Source organism: Salvelinus sp. IW2-2015, linkage group LG5 (genome assembly GCF_002910315.2).
Source record: "Salvelinus sp. IW2-2015 linkage group LG5, ASM291031v2, whole genome shotgun sequence".
In the NCBI taxonomy this organism is placed as follows: domain Eukaryota; kingdom Metazoa; phylum Chordata; class Actinopteri; order Salmoniformes; family Salmonidae; genus Salvelinus; species Salvelinus sp. IW2-2015.
In genome coordinates this window covers 11,323,437-11,344,384 of record NC_036844.1, presented here as the reverse complement: position 1 = coordinate 11,344,384, position 20,948 = coordinate 11,323,437, and the positions used below count along the sequence as shown (strand labels likewise).

Sequence of the window (20,948 nt, the reverse complement as noted above, 5' to 3'; positions counted from 1 at the left end):
GTTTAATTTTCTAATAAATTATGTGGAACTCTACATCCGCTGCGCCTTGGTCCGATAATTATTCTAGCGAACGTGACATCTTGACCTCTACTGGAGGGGGGAGTTGATTTCTGTACCACAGTGAACAGTTCTATCTTTCAGATATTAACCAGCTCCGAACGAAAACACATAACATTCATATCACAAAGCCTGACGAACCACTACAATCATGTAGCCTGTCATCTTCAACACCAGTACCAAACCCAAGTCAAAGCACGTTGTTCATAAACAGACGCACACCATATGATAATCTCCTTATCACCAGGCGCAGAGGGCCAGGTGTTTCTGATTGGCTGTAATCCCTCTCTTCATTAGCATACAGCTGCGAGGCCGAGGCCCGGGTAACTTGAGTTCCAGCCAATCAATATCCATAAACCCCGGACAGAACGTCTGCTGCCACGGCAACCTAAGGATGGCTGAAAGGATCCTRCTACAAGGAACTCAGAATCCAGAAAGGAAAGAATGTCCATTGTCCTCAAGTGTCATATCGGCAAAAAGGGAACCAGTTTTAGTGGATCACCGGACTAGTATGTTACATGTTGGCTACACTGAGCATGTTACAMGCAGAAATAAGACATCGGCACATTACTTCCCACACAAAGTGGAAATACAATCAGCTAATCTGAATCTAATTTCTATGATAGACCAGCTGGGAACGGCTGATGTCCGTCTGTCCCTAGTTCCCTGAGACTGACCCGTTGACAGACACAATGGGACAAAACCCCAACTCGCCTCTGCTTGTTCAGCCAGACAGACTGGAACCTCCCCGGTCCTGCCCTCTAACCTCCTCCCTCACCCACCTCCCCACCCACCCTCCCTCCTGTCAGTCAGTCTCCGGATATCTTATTCTTAGGAAGAGAGAGAGAGAGAGAGCGAGAGAGAGAGAGAGAGAGAGAGAGGGAGAGAGAGGAGAGAGAGAAAGAGAGCGAGAGAGAAAGAGAGCGAGAGAGAGAGAGGAGAGAGAGAGAGAGGAGAGAGAGAGGAGAGAGAGACTTGAAATGTGTTTATCTTGTTCAAACCTTTGTGATGTAATGTTTACTGTTAATTTCCAACTGTTTTTTGTTGATATTATTTTGTGTCTTCTCACTTTTGTTTATTGTGTATTTCACTTGCTTTGGCAATGTAAACATATGTTTCTCATGCCAATAAAGCCCCTTTGAATTGAATTGAAAGAGAGAGACAGAGAGAGAGAGAGAGAGAGAGAGACAGAGAGAGAGAGAGAGAGAGAGAGAGAGAGGGGGTAGTTCTTTGTTATTGTGTGGGCCCCTCCCTGCTGGTTTCCCAGTAAAGGGACCAGGCTGGGGGCCGGTAGGCGCCAAGAGGGGGTCGGGAGTGTCTGATGTACCCCCAGCAGAGCCTCATCTCCGGGAGCCACATGAGCCCAAAGGACGGTGGGAGAGGAGGGAGAATGTGTCAGAGTATGAAAGAGTGTAAAGCAAAGTACACTCAGGGAAAGGGAGAGAAATAGAGGAGAGAAGACAGATTCACTCCGACGCTGCCTAATCTTAACAGTGTGCATGACTGAGAAAGAGAGCGAGAGAGAGAGAGAGCGGAAGAGAGACTGAGCGGCTGAGACAGAGAAAGAATGTGGTATTCACTATTCTATACAGTTCTACACATTACTATGATCTGTGGAAGACGGCTCTGAGGAGGATGAATTCTACAAAGAAACGCTTTACTTCTTTCGAGCGTCATGGAAAAACTCCCTCACCTTAACTGCTTCCACTCCTTTGGCCTTTACACAGCAATGACCCGGTATACAACCACTGTAAAGCATTTACACAGTGTGTACACACACACACTTTAGGCAGAAATAAAAAGACATCCTACCACCCTACTTTTCCACTGTGCTCTGCTGACTAAAATCGTGTGACACTTTTCCATCCAGAGCCTACTGTAGGAGAGCATCTCTCAACCCTCCCAACTCTCTGTGGGTCTATAAAAGCCCTCGGACAGACAGGCGGCTGCTTTTAATTCAATCCCAAAGTCTCCTTTCGGGAGGCTGTGACGGAAAACCTCCTAACGTAATGTGACCTAGTTAGTCAGTCAGTAGGTCCGCCTGCCCGTGTTCCAACGCAGCCCTCCTCAAAGTCACTACGGTGGTTTCACTGTCAATTAACTGATCTTCGGGAAACAAAAGGACGTTGAAAAAAATCTTCCTTTTGCGTGTTGGATTGCTTAGAGGGTTCCTGGGGGTTGTTGTTGAAAGGCTTCTAGCCCACTGACTTGCACACGAACATCAAAGAATATCGTAGAGTGGGTCAAAGAAAAAAACAAAGACTATGTCAAAACCAGATGCTGCAGTGAATCAGTGAAAGTGAAACTTCTCTTCTTTTACTCAGTCCCCCTCCTGCATCTGTAACATGTTAGTTTGAAGCAGTATGATGCAAACAGTGGTTGAAGTGGCTGACCAGTACTGAAAAAAACAGAAACTCTAACCTACTGCTTGAGTAACAGCATCTCTTATAGAACACCAGCTCTAAACCACAAACCCTGGTATGGTAAAATAAGAATTAAAGTCGAGTACGACGTATTACTGCAACCTTTTTCATTCCCCTTCAGGCAATCTGATGCAAACCAAACAGCCATGTTATAAGGCCTATCTCCTCTAGTAGTGAGTAGTGGGGTCCTGTTGTGCCAAACTGTACACCAGATGTGGATCCCTGCCTCCACACTACAGCCTGACCCCTGACCCCACAGATTCCATTTAATCAGCCAATTTCACAGGCCTGTCACACCGAGCCTGTGGTCCAGCCTCGGGTTTCACACACACACTGATAGAGAAAGGATCTGATTTCAGCTAAGAACCGCCTCCAAATACTCTGTACCGGTACCCCATGTATATAGCCTCACTATTGTTATTTACTGCTGCTCTTTAATTATTTGTTACTTTTCTTTTTTTGTATTCTTCTTAAAACTGCKTTGTTGGTTAAGGGCTTGTAAGTAAGCATTTCAGTGCTGTATTTGGCYCATGTGACAAATAAAATTGGATTTGATTTGAAATATTGATGTTAACTTAATCATTAGAACAAATGTTTATATTTGGAAAAGGCCCGACCACTGGMGGCATTAAAAAGGTGTGCACCAAACCCTCCAATTGYAAGTCGCTTTAAGTGTRGCCGTGCCAAAGGGGAACATATTGACGAAAGCTATAAACTGAGMTCAGGGGCCTGGACTGATGACACACACATTTAGACAATGTCATCAAAGAGCAGAAAAGCTGAAGTTTGGAGAGCAGACTATGTGGTCTGTATGAACTGGTTGCCAGTCGAAGTCCGCAGAGTTTTTTTTATATGACGTTAAAAMAATCGCCAACTGCACTCACAGCACCAGGCAGGCCGCAAAYAAAGCAGAGGCTGGTAAGATTTTTTCCACTCTTTGATAATTCACCATTCTGTTTAGGCAAAGGGGAGAAGAAGAAAAAAACAACAACATTAAAGAACTTTCCCGAAGCAACTGCTGCACTCCTAGCCTGCCAAGGCAGCCAGCAGGAGGAAGCGGATATTTTCCCCTTTTCCTGAGGCCAGAGCTGAACCGAGCAGAACAGTGGAGCCTTCTCCAGCAGGCCTATAATGATTGAAGCCTGTTTGATTCCAGGTTTTTTTATTGGTCCAAACATGGAGCTCTGAGGGACACCACGTGCTTCGRCTCTCCAGCATTAACCACAGCCAGTCTTCCACTCCACAGCCGGTRTTCCAATGGCTGCCATCTTTATTCTTAGACACAGGTGAGTCSCCATTCAATGATGTGGCAACTTCTGACCAAGACCACACAATGACTGTGCTGCAGCATGCCACAGCCACGCATTCAGGGTTGGCTATAGAGTGACAATGAATGGTAGCATATTTAGCGATTTACTTTAAAGGTCCGTTCTTTCTAAATGTGTCTTGGGTATTTCATGCAAGTACTGTGACGGGAAACATAGAAAAGTAACAGAGAGAAACTTCACACTAAGACTAGAACTGCTGCTACTCTGTTATTATCTATGCGTAGTCACTTTAATAACTCTACCTACATGTACATATTACCTCAATTACCTCGACTAACCGGTGCCCACGCACTTTGGCTCTGTACCGGTACCCCCCTTATATAGCCTCGCTATTGTTATTTTACTGCTGCTCTTTAATTACTTGTTCCTTTTATTTCTTATTCTTATTTGTGTTTTTTTAAACTGCATTGTTGGTTAGGGGCTTGTAAGTAAGCATTTCAGTGTAAGGTTGTATTCGGCGCATGTGACTAATACAATTTTATTTTATTTTATTTGTTCTTAGGTGAATAGTTATTGATTCCCTACCGACTGTTGCTATAGACACTCCTTGAATGGCTTGAGCCTTGGGACAACAACAAGCATTCTCATTCAACACAGTGCCACATCCACTATTCACACAAATCAATATTTTACTGCAGCATTTCAGMTTGGYMTCTTTAGACAATTGTATTGGCAGCCAACTCCCCCTGCAGAGCTATGGGCTGGCTAACTAAGGAAAGAGGAGAGGGCCAGGCTGGCCTATATAGCAGATCTCATATATGAGATGGTTTTCATGGGACACAATCTCTATATCACTGCTATTATGAGGTTGACAATACAGGGGTCCAAAGGCTTCACCTTAGCCAGTAATATAATATTTCTTCCCCCCCAGGGCTCTCCCACACATAGGCTTACAGAAGTGCACGCGCTCGCGCACACAGGTGGGATATGTTCTCAGGTTGTTGCTTTGAAGGGGGGGAAGGGGGAGTAGGGTCAGAAACAACAACAAAAAACTCTAGCAAGTTGCCTATTTATGACCACTTCAGTCTCAAAAGCCCCTCTAGGAAAGATATGTCCTCTCCTTTTTGGACTTTTTTTTAGTTTGGCATGAATTAGTCCATCAGTTTGACAGGTCAGCATTCTAGTTGGGATATTCCACCAAAATCACAGTTCAGGGAGTTCCCTCTGAACCATTTAAGATCAGCCAAACTGGCCAGCCACTAGGTCAGAGAGAAAAAAGCTACTTCTGCCTCAGTGACAACTCCCCCGTCTGCATTTGTTTACATTATGAGTTGGATGTTTGCCAGGTATAAATAGGCTGTGTTTTTTAAATCAAATGTCGTTCATTCCCTTAGGAAAAAAGATTAGAGCGCAGTATAACTGGAGTATGCTGCAAATACTGCCTTCAAAATAACACGTGTTTCTACTGCAGTCATTTTGCAGTGTAACTGCAGTTAAAGCGCAGTATAACTGCAGATCAACTGCATCTAAAATACAACAGTCCACTGCAGTTACTGCACTTTTACTGCACTTTCAAACTGCTATCTTTTCTTTTTCAAACTGCTATCTTTTCTTTGTAAGGGCAATATTTTTGTTGTGCAGGCATATACCTTTTCTGTGTGTCCTATTATTGACGTGTAATTTGTTCAAAGTAAATTTGACAGTTAATTTGACGGAAACCGCTGAAATAGCTCTCAGGCATACATACACAGGCATAATAACATTGTAAAAACATGAGAATAGGCACCGCGCTGATTAGATCCGTATACAGAAAAATAATGGGAGAGTAGAATGTGAAACGTTGCCTGACAAACTATTCGTCAATCTGGTTTCCCCACAACMCCGAACCAGCAGCTCACAGACAAATGAAAACAATTACATTTACTATGACATTTTCTCTAAAGTAATCTAAGCATTGTTGAAAATACATTGTATATGAAATCAGTGTAAGTGAATAACGGGAATAGGCTATAGATGAAAAACGGATTGAATGGCAAAAGCAAAATAAATCATTCTCCCTACTTACGGGTAGGTTTTCCAAGTTTTGCAAAACGTCCAGCGATGAATATGGGCGCTTTTCAATAAAAAAATCCAACTGGCGGAAATAACTTTTTAAAAACCACTCTTTTTGCGTTACACGTTTCTTTGTGGATAATGCCGTGTGCTGCCTCTACCCACACGATTCCTTGGTCCAAGTGTATTTCTACCCCACGCTTTCTCTCTTTGACCACGAATGAGTGAGGCGCAAGCGGTTTTCTCCGGACCAGTCTGCTTACATCTGAGAGCGAGTGACGTTATTCTCGTGTTACCGTTTAATCTCTCTCTCTCGCTCTCTCGCTCTCTCTCTCTCTCTCTCTCTCTTTCATTACGTTTCATTAAAACTTTCTAGATTTACTGGAGGATGTTTGAGGGGAGGTATGCCCTGTTCTGTGTGCCCATATGTTTTAACCCTGCTCCATTCCTACATGATCTTATGCCATGCACACTCATGTCGCAGTTGTGTGGTCAACACAAGCCAATGTCATTCAGGTTGAACACTTCCCATTCTTCAGAGGAGCCAGAGTATTTAGAGGTCATAGCCATATTACATGTATTACTGCAGTGAAAAAGGAAACACTGAAATCCTTGTTGAACCTAATTGACTTATGTGAAAGGTTGTACTGTGCCATCTCCCATTCACACATAGTCTCTAGTGTTTGTTGTCTGGTGGTCTGGTGTGTTTTAGTCAGAATGAATGGAGAGATGGAGCCCATTCATAGCAGATATCTCAGTTCAGCTTTTGTGTATTAGTTGACATTGTGTGAAGTTTACAGGGCAGAGGAGCAGGGAGAATGGGCTGTTGTGACTGYAGAAAGGGACAACTGGTGCCAGGAACTCTCAAACGTATAATTGTGCTTCTTGAAATTTGAATGAAGCTGGGAAACAGTTACTGTTACAGGGACTTACTACTAAGCGCATTCAACCAAGGAGGTTTGAGGAAACCACATCCTAAAACCATCATCACCAGATTAAAATGGTTGACAGGTTTTTATAGTTAGCTACTTTGAGTAGTTTCCTTTAAAAAAAAAAAATCTTCTTTTGATGAAAAAAAACAACACCCTCAAAATAGCTTGAAATAAAACCACCAAAAAGTGGCACTTTTGGTGTAACTTTGATGAAGAAGTTAACACACACACACACACACACACACACACATCAAGGGCATTCTTGACACAGTCCTTGTGACAGCAGAGAGATAAGGGCAGTGGGCTGTCTCCAGCTCGGTTTGTTTACAGTGGAGCAGAGCTCTGTGTCTTTGTTATGACTACACACACACACACACACACACACACACACACACACACACACCTGGAGGGCTTGGACGACCTAGCACTGAGCAAGTTCCTCTTCCTAAAAAAGCCTTACTGCTGGTAATAACTATTGTTTTACACAATGATGTGTGTGTTTGTGCATGTGTGTGTGCAGGGTTGGGTAGGTTACTTTCTAAATGTAATCTGTTACAGTTACTAGTTACCTGTACAAAACTGAAATCAGTTATGGAATTTTTAGATTACCCAAATTTAGTGACATAATCTGATTACTTTCAGTTACTTTTGGATTACTTTCCATTTAAGAGGCATTAGAAGAAGACAAAAATAATCCATCAAATGTGTTTGGTGTGTCATCATAGTGGTCTCTGACTTGTGCTCAGACTTGCTCATGTGGAACAAACTTAAACTTGTGCCTTTTTTCAATGTTTAACTGAATGTCATTGAGAAAACAGAAAAGTGTCAATGTATTTTTTTTGCAAACATCCTTTCTGAATTGAATAGTAATCCAAGAAGTAATAATCTAGTGTTTCAAAAGTATCTGTAATCTAATTACAATATTTTTTACTGGTAATGTAACTGATTTGTTTTTTGTAACCAGATTGCATGTAACTGATTACATGAAATCAGTTACTCCCCAACCCTGTGTGTGTGAGAACCAGATTACATGTTATCAGTTACTCCCCAACCCTGTGTGTGTGTGTGTGTGTGAGTGCGTGCGTGTAAACCAGTTGATGGATCTGTAGGATAAAGTTTTCTGAGCGTTGGGTGTGATGAGCGCTAGTCCTACGAGCGAGTGAGGCTCAAGGTCCAACACATTCCTGACTGCATTGGTCAGTAAAGGATTTCTGATATGTTTTCATAGGCAGGCAGGCTGCACAGACACACACACACACAAATATTCTTTGGAATTCCTCTCCCAGTCTGACTTCGCTATATGAGAGCTGAGAACTTCCCCAGGCTGGTGGATTTCATCCTTGTGGACATTCCAGAACAGAATCAAGGTGCGGCACACATTCTACTCCGCATGAAGTCATCGTGGAAACATCTGAGTCTGACACTGGCGAGGCCAACGAAGGCRACTGTCATYTCTATCAGGGGCATCGGGGCAGAGGAGGGGGATCTGAGCTCTGGCTTAGCATTACCACAGCTGATAAAACAAACGTGAGTGGTGGGCCTACATCAGAGAGAGAGAGAGTGTGTGTGTGACTCTGTGTGTATGTGTGTGCCAGGGTGAATCAGATGGGGTTGATTCAGCAAGGCCACATTGGAGYGACGTGTGTTTATCACACCCTAAGGCAGCCAGCAGCACAGTGTGAAACAAAGACACTGAGGGGAGGAGACCGACTATGACGACACTGTGGAGAAACACTTGTTCATAATGACGAGGAGATGAGGGAGGGGCTTTGTGTTTTTGTTTAGGGGAAAGCTAGTTCCTGTATAACAAGGGTGTCAAACTTAATCAGCTCAAGGGCCATATTGAAAAAAAAACAAATTCACAGCCCAGATATAGCCTATTATGTTTTTTTTTTTAAACAAAAAACAGTGCATACAACTGCCACCCAAACTGTCCATTGTTTTATTCTGAAAAATATGTCCCTTTATAATGTCCACTGAACAAAAATATAAACCCAAAATGTAAAGTGTTGGTCCRATGTTTCTCGAGCTGAAATCAAAGATCCCAGACATTTTTCACAGAAAAACCCTGTTAGTGAGCATTTCTCCTTTGCCGAGATAATCCATGTTATCTTGACATATCAAGAAGCTGATTAACAGAATGATCATTACACAGGTGCACCTTGTGCTGGGGACAAATGCCACTCTAAAATGTGCAGTTGTAACAAAACACAATGTCACAGACGTCTCAAGTTTTGAGGGAGTGTGCAACTGGCATGCTGACTGTAGGAATGTCCACCAGAGCTYTTGCCAGATAATTTAATGTCATTTCCATACAAATCATTGCGTGCGCCTGATAGAAATGTGTCACGGGCCAGATTCTGCCTTGTTTGACACGTGTCATATAAAGTGTCAAATGTTTTCCTACCTGTGGTTTGAAGTTCACCTGAACAAAAAATGTATGTCATCAACTTCAATGAACTATTCTCTTCACATCAGAAAACAGAGCAAATGTTGAGTCAAATGTACAATTAATGCTGCAGAAGATTTAGGTAGACTAATGTTATTCGCTGCAGTATGGTTATTAGTGAATTTCCAGGAATTGGAAAACTTACTAACTGTATGTAAAATACGATGTGAAATCAGACCAAACTACTGATGAACTCTTTGTAACAATATTCACAAGTGAGTCTGGGACGAGCAGAGTCTACTTTCAAATGTCATGTCCCACCTCAACTCTTCAGTCCAAAGCTATTAGCTTCAGTATGGTGGTTTGTAATGAGAGGAACCATGAAGATGACCTGTGACCTTTGTGAGAGCAGCAGACAGAATCCCGCGCCGGTCTTGGAAAATCCCAAGCATGCAGAACGCGACAACGCTCTTGTCTTGCTACATTCTTAATCTTTGTTATTTTTTGTTGTTGTACTTTTTACTCCCTTTTCTCCCTAATTTCATGATCTCCAATTGGTAGTTACAGTCTTGTCCCATCGCTGCAACTCCCGTACGGACAATGACATTCCGGGTGGCTGGMACACAGCCCGGGATCAAACCCGGGTCTGTAGTGACACCTCTAGCACTGCGATGCAGTGCCTTACTTGCTGACTAGACTGGGTGTGCGCACGTTGATTTTGTCTATCCACACCAGACGCGATCAAGACARYCATGTTGAAACATCAAAACAAACTCGGAACCAACTATATTAATTTGAGGACAGGTCGAAAAGCAATAAACATTCATGGCAATTTAACTAGCTAGRTTGCTGTTGCTAGCWAATTTTTCCTGGGATAAACATTGGGTTGTTATTAATCCACAGATAAAAGGGTAAACCGAGTTCATTTTCAGTAATCTCTCCTCCGTCAGACTTCTTATTTGGACTTTATATGACAGTGGGCAACCAACTTTAAGGTGCATTACCACCACCAACTGGTCTGGAGTGTGGACCTCAGTTCATCTTTCAATCCCCAACGTGGGTATATGCCCCTAAAAACCAATGAGGAGGAGATGGGAGAGGTGGGACTTGCAGCGCYTCATSTRACAAATAGAACCAAGTTCTATTTTAGCGCCTGGCTAAGTAGACACGCGCGAGCGAGCAGTTTGTATGCAATGATTGAATAACATGTACAGTTGAAGTCGGAAGTTTACATACACCTTAGCCAAATACATTTAAACTCAGTTTTTAACAATTCCTGACATTTAATCCTAGTAAAAATTCCCTGTCTTAGGTCAGTTAGGATCACCACTTTATTTTAAGAATGTGAAATGTCAGAATAATATTAGAGAATGATTTAATTCAGCTTTTATTTATTTCATCACATTCCCAGTGGGTCAGAAGTTTACATACACTCAATTCGTATTTGGTAGCATTGCCTTTAAATTGTTTAACTTGGGTCAAACGTTTTGGGTAGCCTTCCACGAGCTTCCCACAATAAGTTGGGTGAATTTTGGCCCATTCCTTCTGACAGAGCTGGTGTAACTGAGTCAGGTTTGTAGGCCTCCTTGCTCGCACACACTTTTTCAGTTCTGCCCACAAATGTTCTATGGGATTGAGGTCAGGGCTTTGTGATGGCCACTCCAATACCTTGACTTTGTTGTCCTTAAGCCATTTTGCCACAACTTTGGAAGTATGCTTGGGGTCATTGTCCATTTAGCTTTAACTTCCTGACTGATGTCTGGAGATGTTGCTTCAATATATCCACATAATTTCCTCATGATGCCATCTATTTTGTGAAGTGCACCAGTCCCTCCTGCAGCACATCAGATGATGTCAATTAGCCTATCAGAAGCTTCTAAAGCCATGACATAATTTTCTGGAATTTTCCAAGCTGTTTAAAGGCACAGTCAACTTAGTGTATGTAAACTTCTGACCCACTGGAATTGTGATACAGTGAATTATAAGTGAAATAATCTGTCTGTAAACAATTGTTGGAAAAATTACTTGCCAAAACTATAGTTTATTAACAAGACATTTGTGGAGTGGATAAAAAACACGTTTTAAATGACTCCAACCTAAGCGTATGTAAAGTTCCCGTGTGTACATTTATTTTTGTAATGCGAGCGGTGTGGTCATTATGTTAGACCGCTGCACTACAGGAGGCCTTCACCTTTATTCTGCCAGTTGTTCGCAGTAATGAGTGTCGGCTGTGAAAAGCAGACACACACTCTGGCGCTATACCCCATTTCACTCTCACACACACAATGGCAGGTAGAGTTACAGTTAAAAAGGCGCTTAATGAATGAAGGGAGAAAGGGATGAAAGAAGTGAGGAGTAAACAGCACAGTTAGGAGTGAGATGTGTGTGAGAGAGAAAAGGGGGTTGTGGTTAGTGCTGTAGTTAGTGATATCACAGGCCTGCTGCTGCTGTGTCAAATTGGAGTAATGGGAATGTTGAGGAGATACGTGGGAGGACTACACTCTAAACTAAACCAATGTTTAGCCACCAAAAGTGCTGTGCGTCTCCCTTCTGACATACAGAATATTTGAATACATTCTTCCGTTTACTCTTTGACAAAGGATATATTGATGTGGTAAAAWTCCGGGCCATGCAACTGTCATCTTTTGTGATTCCTAAACGTCACTAACGGTACAGTTTGTCCCTCTCCTGCGGTCAATCAGCTCACATGACAGGCCAAGTGTCAACGGTCACGTTGGTGACCAGGCCGTCGGCCCTCTGCAGGTGGCGTTTCCTGTGACTACCCAGCATGCTGCTGGCCGGAGGGAGGTCAAAGGGCGGGGTCATAAAGTGTCTGTAGAGGAAATGCGTTTCTTAGAGATGGAAATGGTCACTGGYGGGAATGTGTGTACATCGGTTTGTCCTTCTGCACTAACAAGTGTACTACATATTAACACGATATTACGCTGAGAGGGTCTCACATGTTAATATATCATTGGCTCGTTGAACCATATTCTCTTTAGACACCTAGTAGCACAGAGTTAGAACGTCAAGTGAATCCAAACATCACACARACAAGGCCGCTCTCCGATAGTGAGACAGACAGTGTGTGTGTGATTGGGGCGTGGATGTTATGTCTCTGGCCATACTAGCAGGATCTGGGACATTCCTCATGTTTCTAACCTCTGACCCCTGAAATACTCCTAACCCATTTAGCACCTATTTATAAACTCCTAAGACAACCACAGCAGGAGTTAACTGACCCCAATCATATGCTTGTTATTACACGAAGCTAAGTCATACAACTAGCGAAAGGATCTTACTGTTACCACATACCAGTATTTATATCCAAACCCACTTACACGAAACACATTCACACGATAAATCATACATTCAGGGATAAGTCAAAGTGGGAACCAAACCCGCAACCCAGCTGTTGCTGATACCATGATCTCACCATCTAAGTATGGGGCTGAACAAGCCCGTMGGTTTCTTCCTGTTGACGGCCCTGTTTGACACCAACACAGGAGGGGACTGGAGCTTTGGTGGCAATACCTGAAGCATTAGGGGGGTTCTGACGAATCAGCGACATGTGGTAGCTGAGCCCTGTTGACGTAACGACTCAACTTACCTAATGAACTACAGGGACAGTAAACACGTCACATTCATTCAGGCACTAATGAAGTGTTACAAAATATTTATTAACCCTTTTTTTTTTACTGCACACATAATGGAGTAGTTATTGTACATGAAAAGGTTTCTTTGATGTGAGAAGTGCACAGTCAGATGTAACTTTTGAAACATCTTCACTTTGAAGGGTACCGTGTATTCCCTGCTTGGACCACCCATGAAATACATCAAAACTAGCTTCTATTCGGCAGGCAGCCTAGTAGTTAACAGCGTTGGGCCAGTAACCGAAAGGTTGCTGGTTCGAATCCCCGAAGCCGACTAGGTGAAAAATCTGGCGATGTGCCCTTGAGGCACTTAACCCTAATTCCTACCGTAAATCACTCTGGATAAGAGCGTCTGGTAAAACAACTAAGAGGGAAATGTATTTAAGGAACATCATGACCTGATTTGAGTTTTGTTGCACCATAAAACATCAAATGGTACCTTTTAACGTGACTCAATAAAAACACCAGACAGGCTCTCTCACACAGACACAACAGCACACGCATATACGGATGCAGCATACCCACCCACCCACCCTCCCGGAGGAAAAGTGATCATTGAGATCTTGAAAACTCTTCATGTGTCTCTTCATAGCTGGAATCTGGCACTTTACACTTCTCCTTCATCGTCATCATCATCCCCACCATTGTGTCTATTCCCAGGGCCCCCAGGCTCCAGTGCCAGGGTCACACCTGGGGTCGTCATCAGGGAAGGTGATTGGCTGAGACCTCTGCAGGTAGTGGCCTAGTCTTCTGAGGAGGTTGTCCACCACGTCGGGGTGTTGGTCAGACACCTCATCCCTTTCTTCTGGGTCGGCCTCCACATCAAACAGCATCACAGGCTTCAGAGGATTAACAGAACCAGAACTGTTAGTTCCAGAACTGTTCTCCAAGCCTGGACGGGTGAACCATCGGTCACAGCCTGGAGGAGGGACGGTGGAGAAATACGAAATATAGCAGGGACGTGTGTGTGTGGCTGTGCGTGTGTCTGTGCGCATACAATCTGTAAATATACTACCCTCATGCTATAGTGCTACATGCTACAGAGATCAAAACGAATAAAAACCCAGTCAGGCGTCACACTTTACTTCCTCCGCCGACTAAACACACCCAGCAGTTATGATGTGTCAGTTATGAGGTGTCATAACTGACAGAGACAAGCTAGTTACCTGGGTAGCCAGTCAGCAGCTTCCACTGCATGCTGCGGATGGCAGCGTGGATAGACACGTTGAAGCCTGAGTTGGACCAGGACCAAAGGTTGGAGGTGGAGCCTCCACCCCTCACTGGAGCATTAGACACAGGCAACCTCTGGGAAGCACTGCCTGGACCTGAGAAGAGGGAGGACGGAGCGGGAGGAAGGAGAGCGGGAGGAAGGGGAAAGGAGAGAGAGAGGGGAAAGGAGAGAGAGAGGGGAAAGGAAGGAGAGAGGGGAAAGGAAGGAGAGAGGGGAAAGGAAGGAGAGAGGGCAGGGGAGAGAGAGATGTTGGAGAGGAGGGAGAGAGAATCAACAGAAGTGAAATAGGGGATAGACGATAACGGAAGCCAATCTATATTTCCCAAACACTCTAGTATAATAATAAGAGAAAGTGGAAATTGCTGAAAAACATAGTCGTGGTCGACCGCTGGAAACAAAACGTTCACTGTAGAGAGACTAAATAGGAAGTGAAGTAGAGAGGCCGAGACACTGAGCCCTGCAGCATACCTGAGAATGGGCTAGACGAGGGCTAGGCAGGCCGTATAGAAAGATGTGTGAAAATAAACAGAGCAATGAGAAAGAGCTCTTTCTTCCCCGCAGGCCAAACAATGAAGCAGCAGGAATGGAGAAGGGTTTTGTACTTGAACGTTGGCTAAAATGTGGAATTCAAGGTGTGAGATCTCTCTGGACTTGCACAATTTCTGGGGTCGGACTGGGAAGAATRCGCCCTTCCCTTTGATGCCAAGGTCAGCTACTGGGTAGAGCAGAGTGGGCAGTCGGAGTACCAGCTTTGCTCACTTAAAACAGAAACGGCAACTTGTTTTGATTAAAATGAGAGAAGACTGATGATTAGAAGGATTGAGACCAGAGTCCTTATATTACACAGATAACGGATTCACTGCTCCTCAAGTTAAGATGAAACGGCCCTCGGTTTGCCTCATCAGATTCACCACATCAGCAGTACTTCCCCACTCCTGAGGTAAATCCACATTAGGCTGGTAGCGAGCTCTGTTGTAGTCTAGGTACCAGTTATTTTTTAGCTAACACTCCACTACTTAGAAAAGAATGGCTGTCGGTRTAATGCTGTTAAAAACAACCCTCCCAACATTCATTTTGTATGTGTAGCTACCCACAAGCCCTTGTTCTCCTCTCTCTGAGATGCAACAAGCACAAACTCATTTCTTATTTCATGGCTCCCTCGCTGCTGTAACATGACAGCCATTTAAAACACGTCCCATCTCAGACCACATGACTAGCATTGCGACGTTCAAATCTATTGATCCGCTTATGAATGATGTGTGGGTTTTCCTCATAAGCTAATTGTTATCACATGCATTCAGTTATACAACTGCTGAATCCCCCACCCKGATTCTTAAGTGGGCTGAATTGCAGATTTGATTGGATCCAGCCAAGCGGAGGTTGAGTYAATGTGAAAGGGTTTGGGGTGATTTTGAGGTAGAGTTTTACGGTTTGGTGCCAGGATGCCAGTGCTTCACAGGCAGACAGAGGCCCGGAAAGTCCCAAATCATCCCAGCTATATCCATTATCTCCAACCCAAAGGATAGGATGGATTTAAGCAATATGGTGGAAACTGAACATGTAGCCTATCACCATGTTAGAAGTGAAGGTGAAAGTTGGTGAGAAGGTCAAGGGTCATAGGAGTAATGGGCTTGTATAATAGAAGACATGAATATGAAGGATTAGCCTGAATCATATTTAGGGAGAACACTTAGAATACTAAGGAGACTAGAGCAGCCTGTTCCAGACTTTTCTGTTKCCTCCTTTTCCCTCCTCACACTCTGTTCTCCCCCCCACATACTCTTTCAGTCTTATTTTCCCTCTCTCCGCAGGAACGACAGAGTGCAGCAGACAGCCAGGGCCTCTACATCTGGATCCAACTGCACAGCGGTACCAGTCCCAAATTGGACGGGGGAAGGAAGGAGGAGAGGGGGTGGAGAAGAGGTAGGAGGAGAGGAAGAAAGGAGGCTGAAGAGGTAGGGAGAGAAGGAGAGCAGGCGGAGAGGGAGAGAAGGAGGGAAGAGAAGGAGAGGGTGTTAGGGAGAGATATGGAGAGAGTAGGGGGAGATAAGAGGGGGAGAGAGAAGATGGGAAAGAGGAGAGCGGGGGGGAAGAGGAGAGCAAGGGGAGAAAGAGGGTGTAAGGAAGGTGGTGGACAGGGGGAGAGGAGGAGGAAAGGGAATAGAGGGGAAGTCAGAGGGATTTGGGGTTTGGACGGAGTCCAGGATCTCGCTCTCTTTCTCGGCCTAGACATTTAGAGAACCCCCTCACTCTTTCTGCCGCACTTAAAGACGGAATCCCTCGGTCAGATAGGAAGAGGGAGGGGAGTGAGGGATTGAAAGAAAGACTGAGAAGAGGGGATTCGACAGAGGAAAAGTGGGAGAAAGAGGAAGATGTAATCTGTCTTGTCAGATAGAGAAAGAGAGGGGAAATGTGAATTAGAGGAAGTGAGGGGGAGAGGGGGAGAGAGAAAGAGGGGGTGGGAGATTGACAGAGGAATGAGAGAGTGAAAACGGGACACAGAATCCATCATCAAATAGAGCAAGAAAGAGAAGGATGTGGAATGAAAGACAGGAAAGAAATCCCTAGAATGTGATGAATAAAAGGAGAGTGGGGTCTCCTGCTAGAGACAGCACAGGGAGAAGTGTGCTGGTCACTGTGGTTACAGTTAACAAGGGTTCCAACTTCCCACTCACTAATGAATGAATACATTAAGACATGAATGTATGGGGCAGAGAAGTTATTATAGTATGAGACGTTCAAACCTTCAAGAAGTGTTTAAGTGTTTGATAGCTTTGGGGCACAACATCGAGAGGGTGTGTATTGGTTGGACTCCCCGAGTTGTGCATCGTTCTGGTGGGTGGCGACCAAAAAGAACCCTACCACAATATAGCCGGCTCCACTCCCAAAAAAACGTTTCCTGTCAACAAAAGCATATGTAGAATCTCTAGGAACTCTACTTACCAGACGTGAAGTGAAACATGTCCCTTCGCTGTCAAATAAACATTTGAATCCAACTTTTGTCCAAACCGCACCATATTCCTGCTGTGGAAACAGTGGTAGATTGTGGTAGGAAGTCTCAAAGTGAAATTCGTGGTCTAACTTTTCAGGAATATGGTGCGCCTCGGATTATACGTATGCTTTTGTCGACAAGAAACTAGCTTGCTCCCCTCACTCCAAAGCCCCAGGAGATCAACGACCAAAATGGAGACAAAAAAGTTCAAGCTCAAACTCCCTGATGAAGGACCAGCCTGATCTGCTGTTTTTTATTTATTTTTACGCCACATACGTTTTGATTGACGAGGCAACTGACGGAGCTATAGCTTGTCACTCTGTGAGCGACTTTAGATCTCAGGCAAGGTGACGCAACTGCACCATGGTGGCTACTAGCTCGTTTATATCTGCTACCTGCGTTGACATGACTCTTCTGAACATCTGAATTGTTGCGGTYTGAAGGCTTTCCTCTCTGTATCATAATCTCCATCATTTCCTTCAGGATCAGTCAGCGAGGAAGCCAAAAACACCAGAAAGTCAATTGGCTTATGTCAGTATAGCTGTTCTTATGTCAGTATGGCTGTTACCTCCCAGGCACCTCAGTGTTGTAATTTCTAGACTCAAGGCAGGTATAAATCAATCATGTGCCAATTGCTTGAGGCCTTGCCTGGCTGGCTGGGACACCCTGGGCCAAGGAAAGCAGCGCTAGCCTTGAACCGGTGTTCAAAATCTCTGTTCAACAGATCTCTGTTCTGAAAACAATAAAAGCCTCTTAATAACAATCAGGGGTTTGAAAGTTGGCTGGTTTCCTGTAGAACCTCCAAGAACCAATGAGCTGAGCTGCTAAATCTCCACGGAAACACCAGAAAGGGGGTCAACTCCAATGATGTCATACATACACATACAGTACAGTCAAATAAGGATGTTTCTGGTTAACTCACACTCTCCTGCGAAAGCGATGACCTAAGTTGACAAAGTAGATCAAAGCGCTGATGGACTGTAACATACAGCAGATTGTTGTATATCCTATCAGTTTGGCGATTGAAACATTTATGCTTGAATGACAGACAGACAAAAATAGTCTGGGGTATTTAAGGGAGTTAAGCCAAGGTAGCCTCCCTTGTTGTCTAACTAGGTGTAGAAGAAGAGAATACGATCTCTACTCCACTGCACAGCCCTTTGTTCAACACAGTCAAACACCCTGACCTCTGACCAGGGGCCCCACACCCCTCTGAGAAGGAAGTGGTTAGCGCCACCTAATGTTAAGTGGTTTAAGATGAGAATGAGAGTGCTCCATTGTGGTTCAAGGCGGGGTGGGGGGTCCGGCAGTCACAAGACCCATTTCCTAGAATCCCCCCTACAAATCACACATACACTTTGTATGTGTTTCTGTGTGTGGAGTGAAGGTGATATAGAGTTTMTATCCCTCTAGTTGTACTGGTTACATGCTGGTAGAAATGAGGTAAGACAGATTTCAGTTTTCCTGCATTAAAATCACCGGCCACTAGGAGTGCCGCCTCTGGGTGAGCATTTTCTTGTTTMCACATGACTCTATACAGCTCATTGAGTGCAGTCTTGATGCTAGCATTGGTCTACAGCTTATCATGAGGCATAGAAAACAAACTCAAAGACAGAAGCAGAAACTGGAACAACTAGGAATAGGACTAGATGTAATATTCATGCATCGAAAACAAAGTAAACAATAAAAAAACTAGGTGGTACTGGTGGTGACTGGGTACTAGGTGGTACTGGTGGTGACTGGGTACTAGGTGGTACTGGTGGTGACTGGGTACTAGGTGGTACTGGTGTGCGGGGGAGTACTAGGTGTGTACTGTGGTGACTGGTACAGTGGTACTGGTGTGACTGGGGTACTAGGTGGTACTCTGGTTGGTGAAACTGGGTGACTAGTGGTACTTGGTGGTGTGGTCTAGACTGGGAGTGACTGGTTAGGTGGGTACTATGGTGGTTGGGGGGACTGGAGTACTAGGTGGTACTGGTGGTGACTGGTATGGTGTGTACTGGTGGTGACTGGGTACTAGGTGGTACTGGAGTGTTATTGGTGACTGGGTATAGATGGTACTGGTGGTGTTATTGGGTGACTGGTACTAGGTGGTACTGGTGGTTATTGGTGACTGGATACTAGGTGGTACTGGTGTGTATTGTGACTGGGTACTAGTGGTACTGGTGGTTGTTATTGGGTGACTGGGTACTAGTGGTACTGAGTGGTGTATTTGGTGACTGGTACTAGGTGTACTGGTGGTGTATTGGTGACTTGGGGGGTACTAGGTGGTACTGGTAGGTGTTTATGGACTGGTACTAGTGTACTGGTGGTGTTATTGGTGACTGGGTACTAGTGGTACTGGGGCTGGTGTTATTGGTGACTGGGTACTAGGTGGTTTTTTTACTGGGTTGGGGTTTTATTGGTGACCTGGGTACTAGTGACTGTGGTGTTATTGGGACTGATACTAGTGTACTGGTGGTTTAAATTGTGACTGGTTACTAGTGTACTTGTGTTATTGGCAATCGTATTTTGGTGGACTGGTACTAGGTACTGTGTGTGTTATTGGTGACTGGGTACTAGGTGGTACTGGTGGTGTTATTGGTGACTGGGTACTAGGTGGTACTGGTGGTGTTATTGGTGACTGGGTACTAGTTGGTACTGGTGGTGACTGGGTACTAGGTGGTACTGGTGGTACCACCAGTGGAGTGAGTGGAAAACACAAAAAAGGGCAACAATGATAAACACACACTAACGTGATGCTGACCAGACCCGGACTAAACAGAAGTCTATATCCCCTCACATAGACACAGAACACACACACTGACCAATCTCCAACACATACTCAAACACACTAAAGAGGGAGAGGTGGACAGAGAGAGAGACACAGAAAGAGAGAGAGACACAGAAAGAGAGAGAGACACAGAAAGAGAGAGAGAGATTGACAGCGGCAACGAGAGACAACGGCAGAGAGAGAGAGAGAAAGGAGGCAGAAAGCGAGATACAGAAAGGGAAAGGGGGGATACCTAGTCAGTTGTTCAACAATGTATTCTACTGAAATGTGCCTTCCGCATTTAACCCAACCCCTCTGAATCAGAGAGAGAGAGAGAGGGCCAGTCAGAGAGCTCGAGGGCAGTTAAGTTCCCAGGTGATACATCAGTCTGAACATGTTTTATCGTCTTGTTCCTGTCAGAGTCGGTCTGATGACTTATGGCTCCAGGTATAAGTTGCCCTCAGGCACAGATTAAGGACCAGCTGTCCCTCCCACACCCCAACTTTTACCATGAGGAGGAGTAAACACAAAACCGACCCTAGATCAGCATCTATTCAACTTCCTAGTCCTGCGTATGGGACTCAGTGTCCTTCAGAAGAGAGTGAGACTGAGACTGTAAAGGCTGTCACTCCTCCCATGTCCAGTCACTTATTCACTCAGTCAGTCAGCCACCTGATCACTCACTGATGCTCAACACATCATCTACAGATCTGAGCAGCAGAGTCGAGATGTGGCTACTCTAGTGATCAACCCCCCCCCCCCCCCCCCCCCCCCCCCATTTGATTCCAGTGTTGGGAAAGAGGAAGACGGCTGTCACTAATGATGTGGACGGATACATCATGTATTAGTCAGAGTGGAAGCAGACCAGAGGTTAGGTTAGACTGAATCAGGCACATAACGAACATGAAATCACACGCGCACACACACGTTCTGGCTCGGAGGGAATGTATTGTGTCACTTCTCTGCCCCCCCCCCCATCTGGAGCGGAGCCTTTTCATCACTGCATTAATCAAAACTTTTATAGACATCACACACACACTGAAGGGGATTTGGGCTTTGTGTTAGGGAATCAGGCAGCCATACAGGAGAATGACATCATCTCTCTATGAACCAAGCAGACCTTAATGATTGAAAGAGTCCAGTGGCGTGTGTGTGTGTGTGTGTGTGTGTGTGTGTGTGTGTGTGTGTGTGTGTGTGTG

General features: G+C 44.6%; 2 protein-coding genes across 4 annotated transcripts in view; both read right to left on the bottom strand.

Annotated features, from left to right (window-relative positions):
- Window positions 1–6,272, bottom strand: part of LOC111963906 (LHFPL tetraspan subfamily member 2a protein) — a 68,586-nt gene extending 62,314 nt beyond the window's left edge. For all 3 annotated transcript variants that reach the window (XM_070443551.1, XM_023987473.2, XM_023987474.2), the window contains exon 1: window positions 5,814–6,272. The gene's annotated coding sequence lies outside the window, so the exon portion shown is untranslated. The remainder of the gene's footprint in view (window positions 1–5,813) is intronic.
- A 6,510-nt stretch (window positions 6,273–12,782) lies between these two features.
- The window catches only part of arsb (arylsulfatase B), a 20,113-nt gene continuing 11,947 nt past the window's right edge, over window positions 12,783–20,948 (bottom strand). The window contains exons 7-8 of the mRNA XM_023987472.2: window positions 13,941–14,099; window positions 12,783–13,693 (exon numbers count right to left, since the gene is read on the bottom strand). Of these exons, the coding sequence (XP_023843240.1) occupies window positions 13,425–13,693; window positions 13,941–14,099 (428 nt within the window). The 3' untranslated portion in view covers window positions 12,783–13,424. The remainder of the gene's footprint in view (window positions 13,694–13,940; window positions 14,100–20,948) is intronic.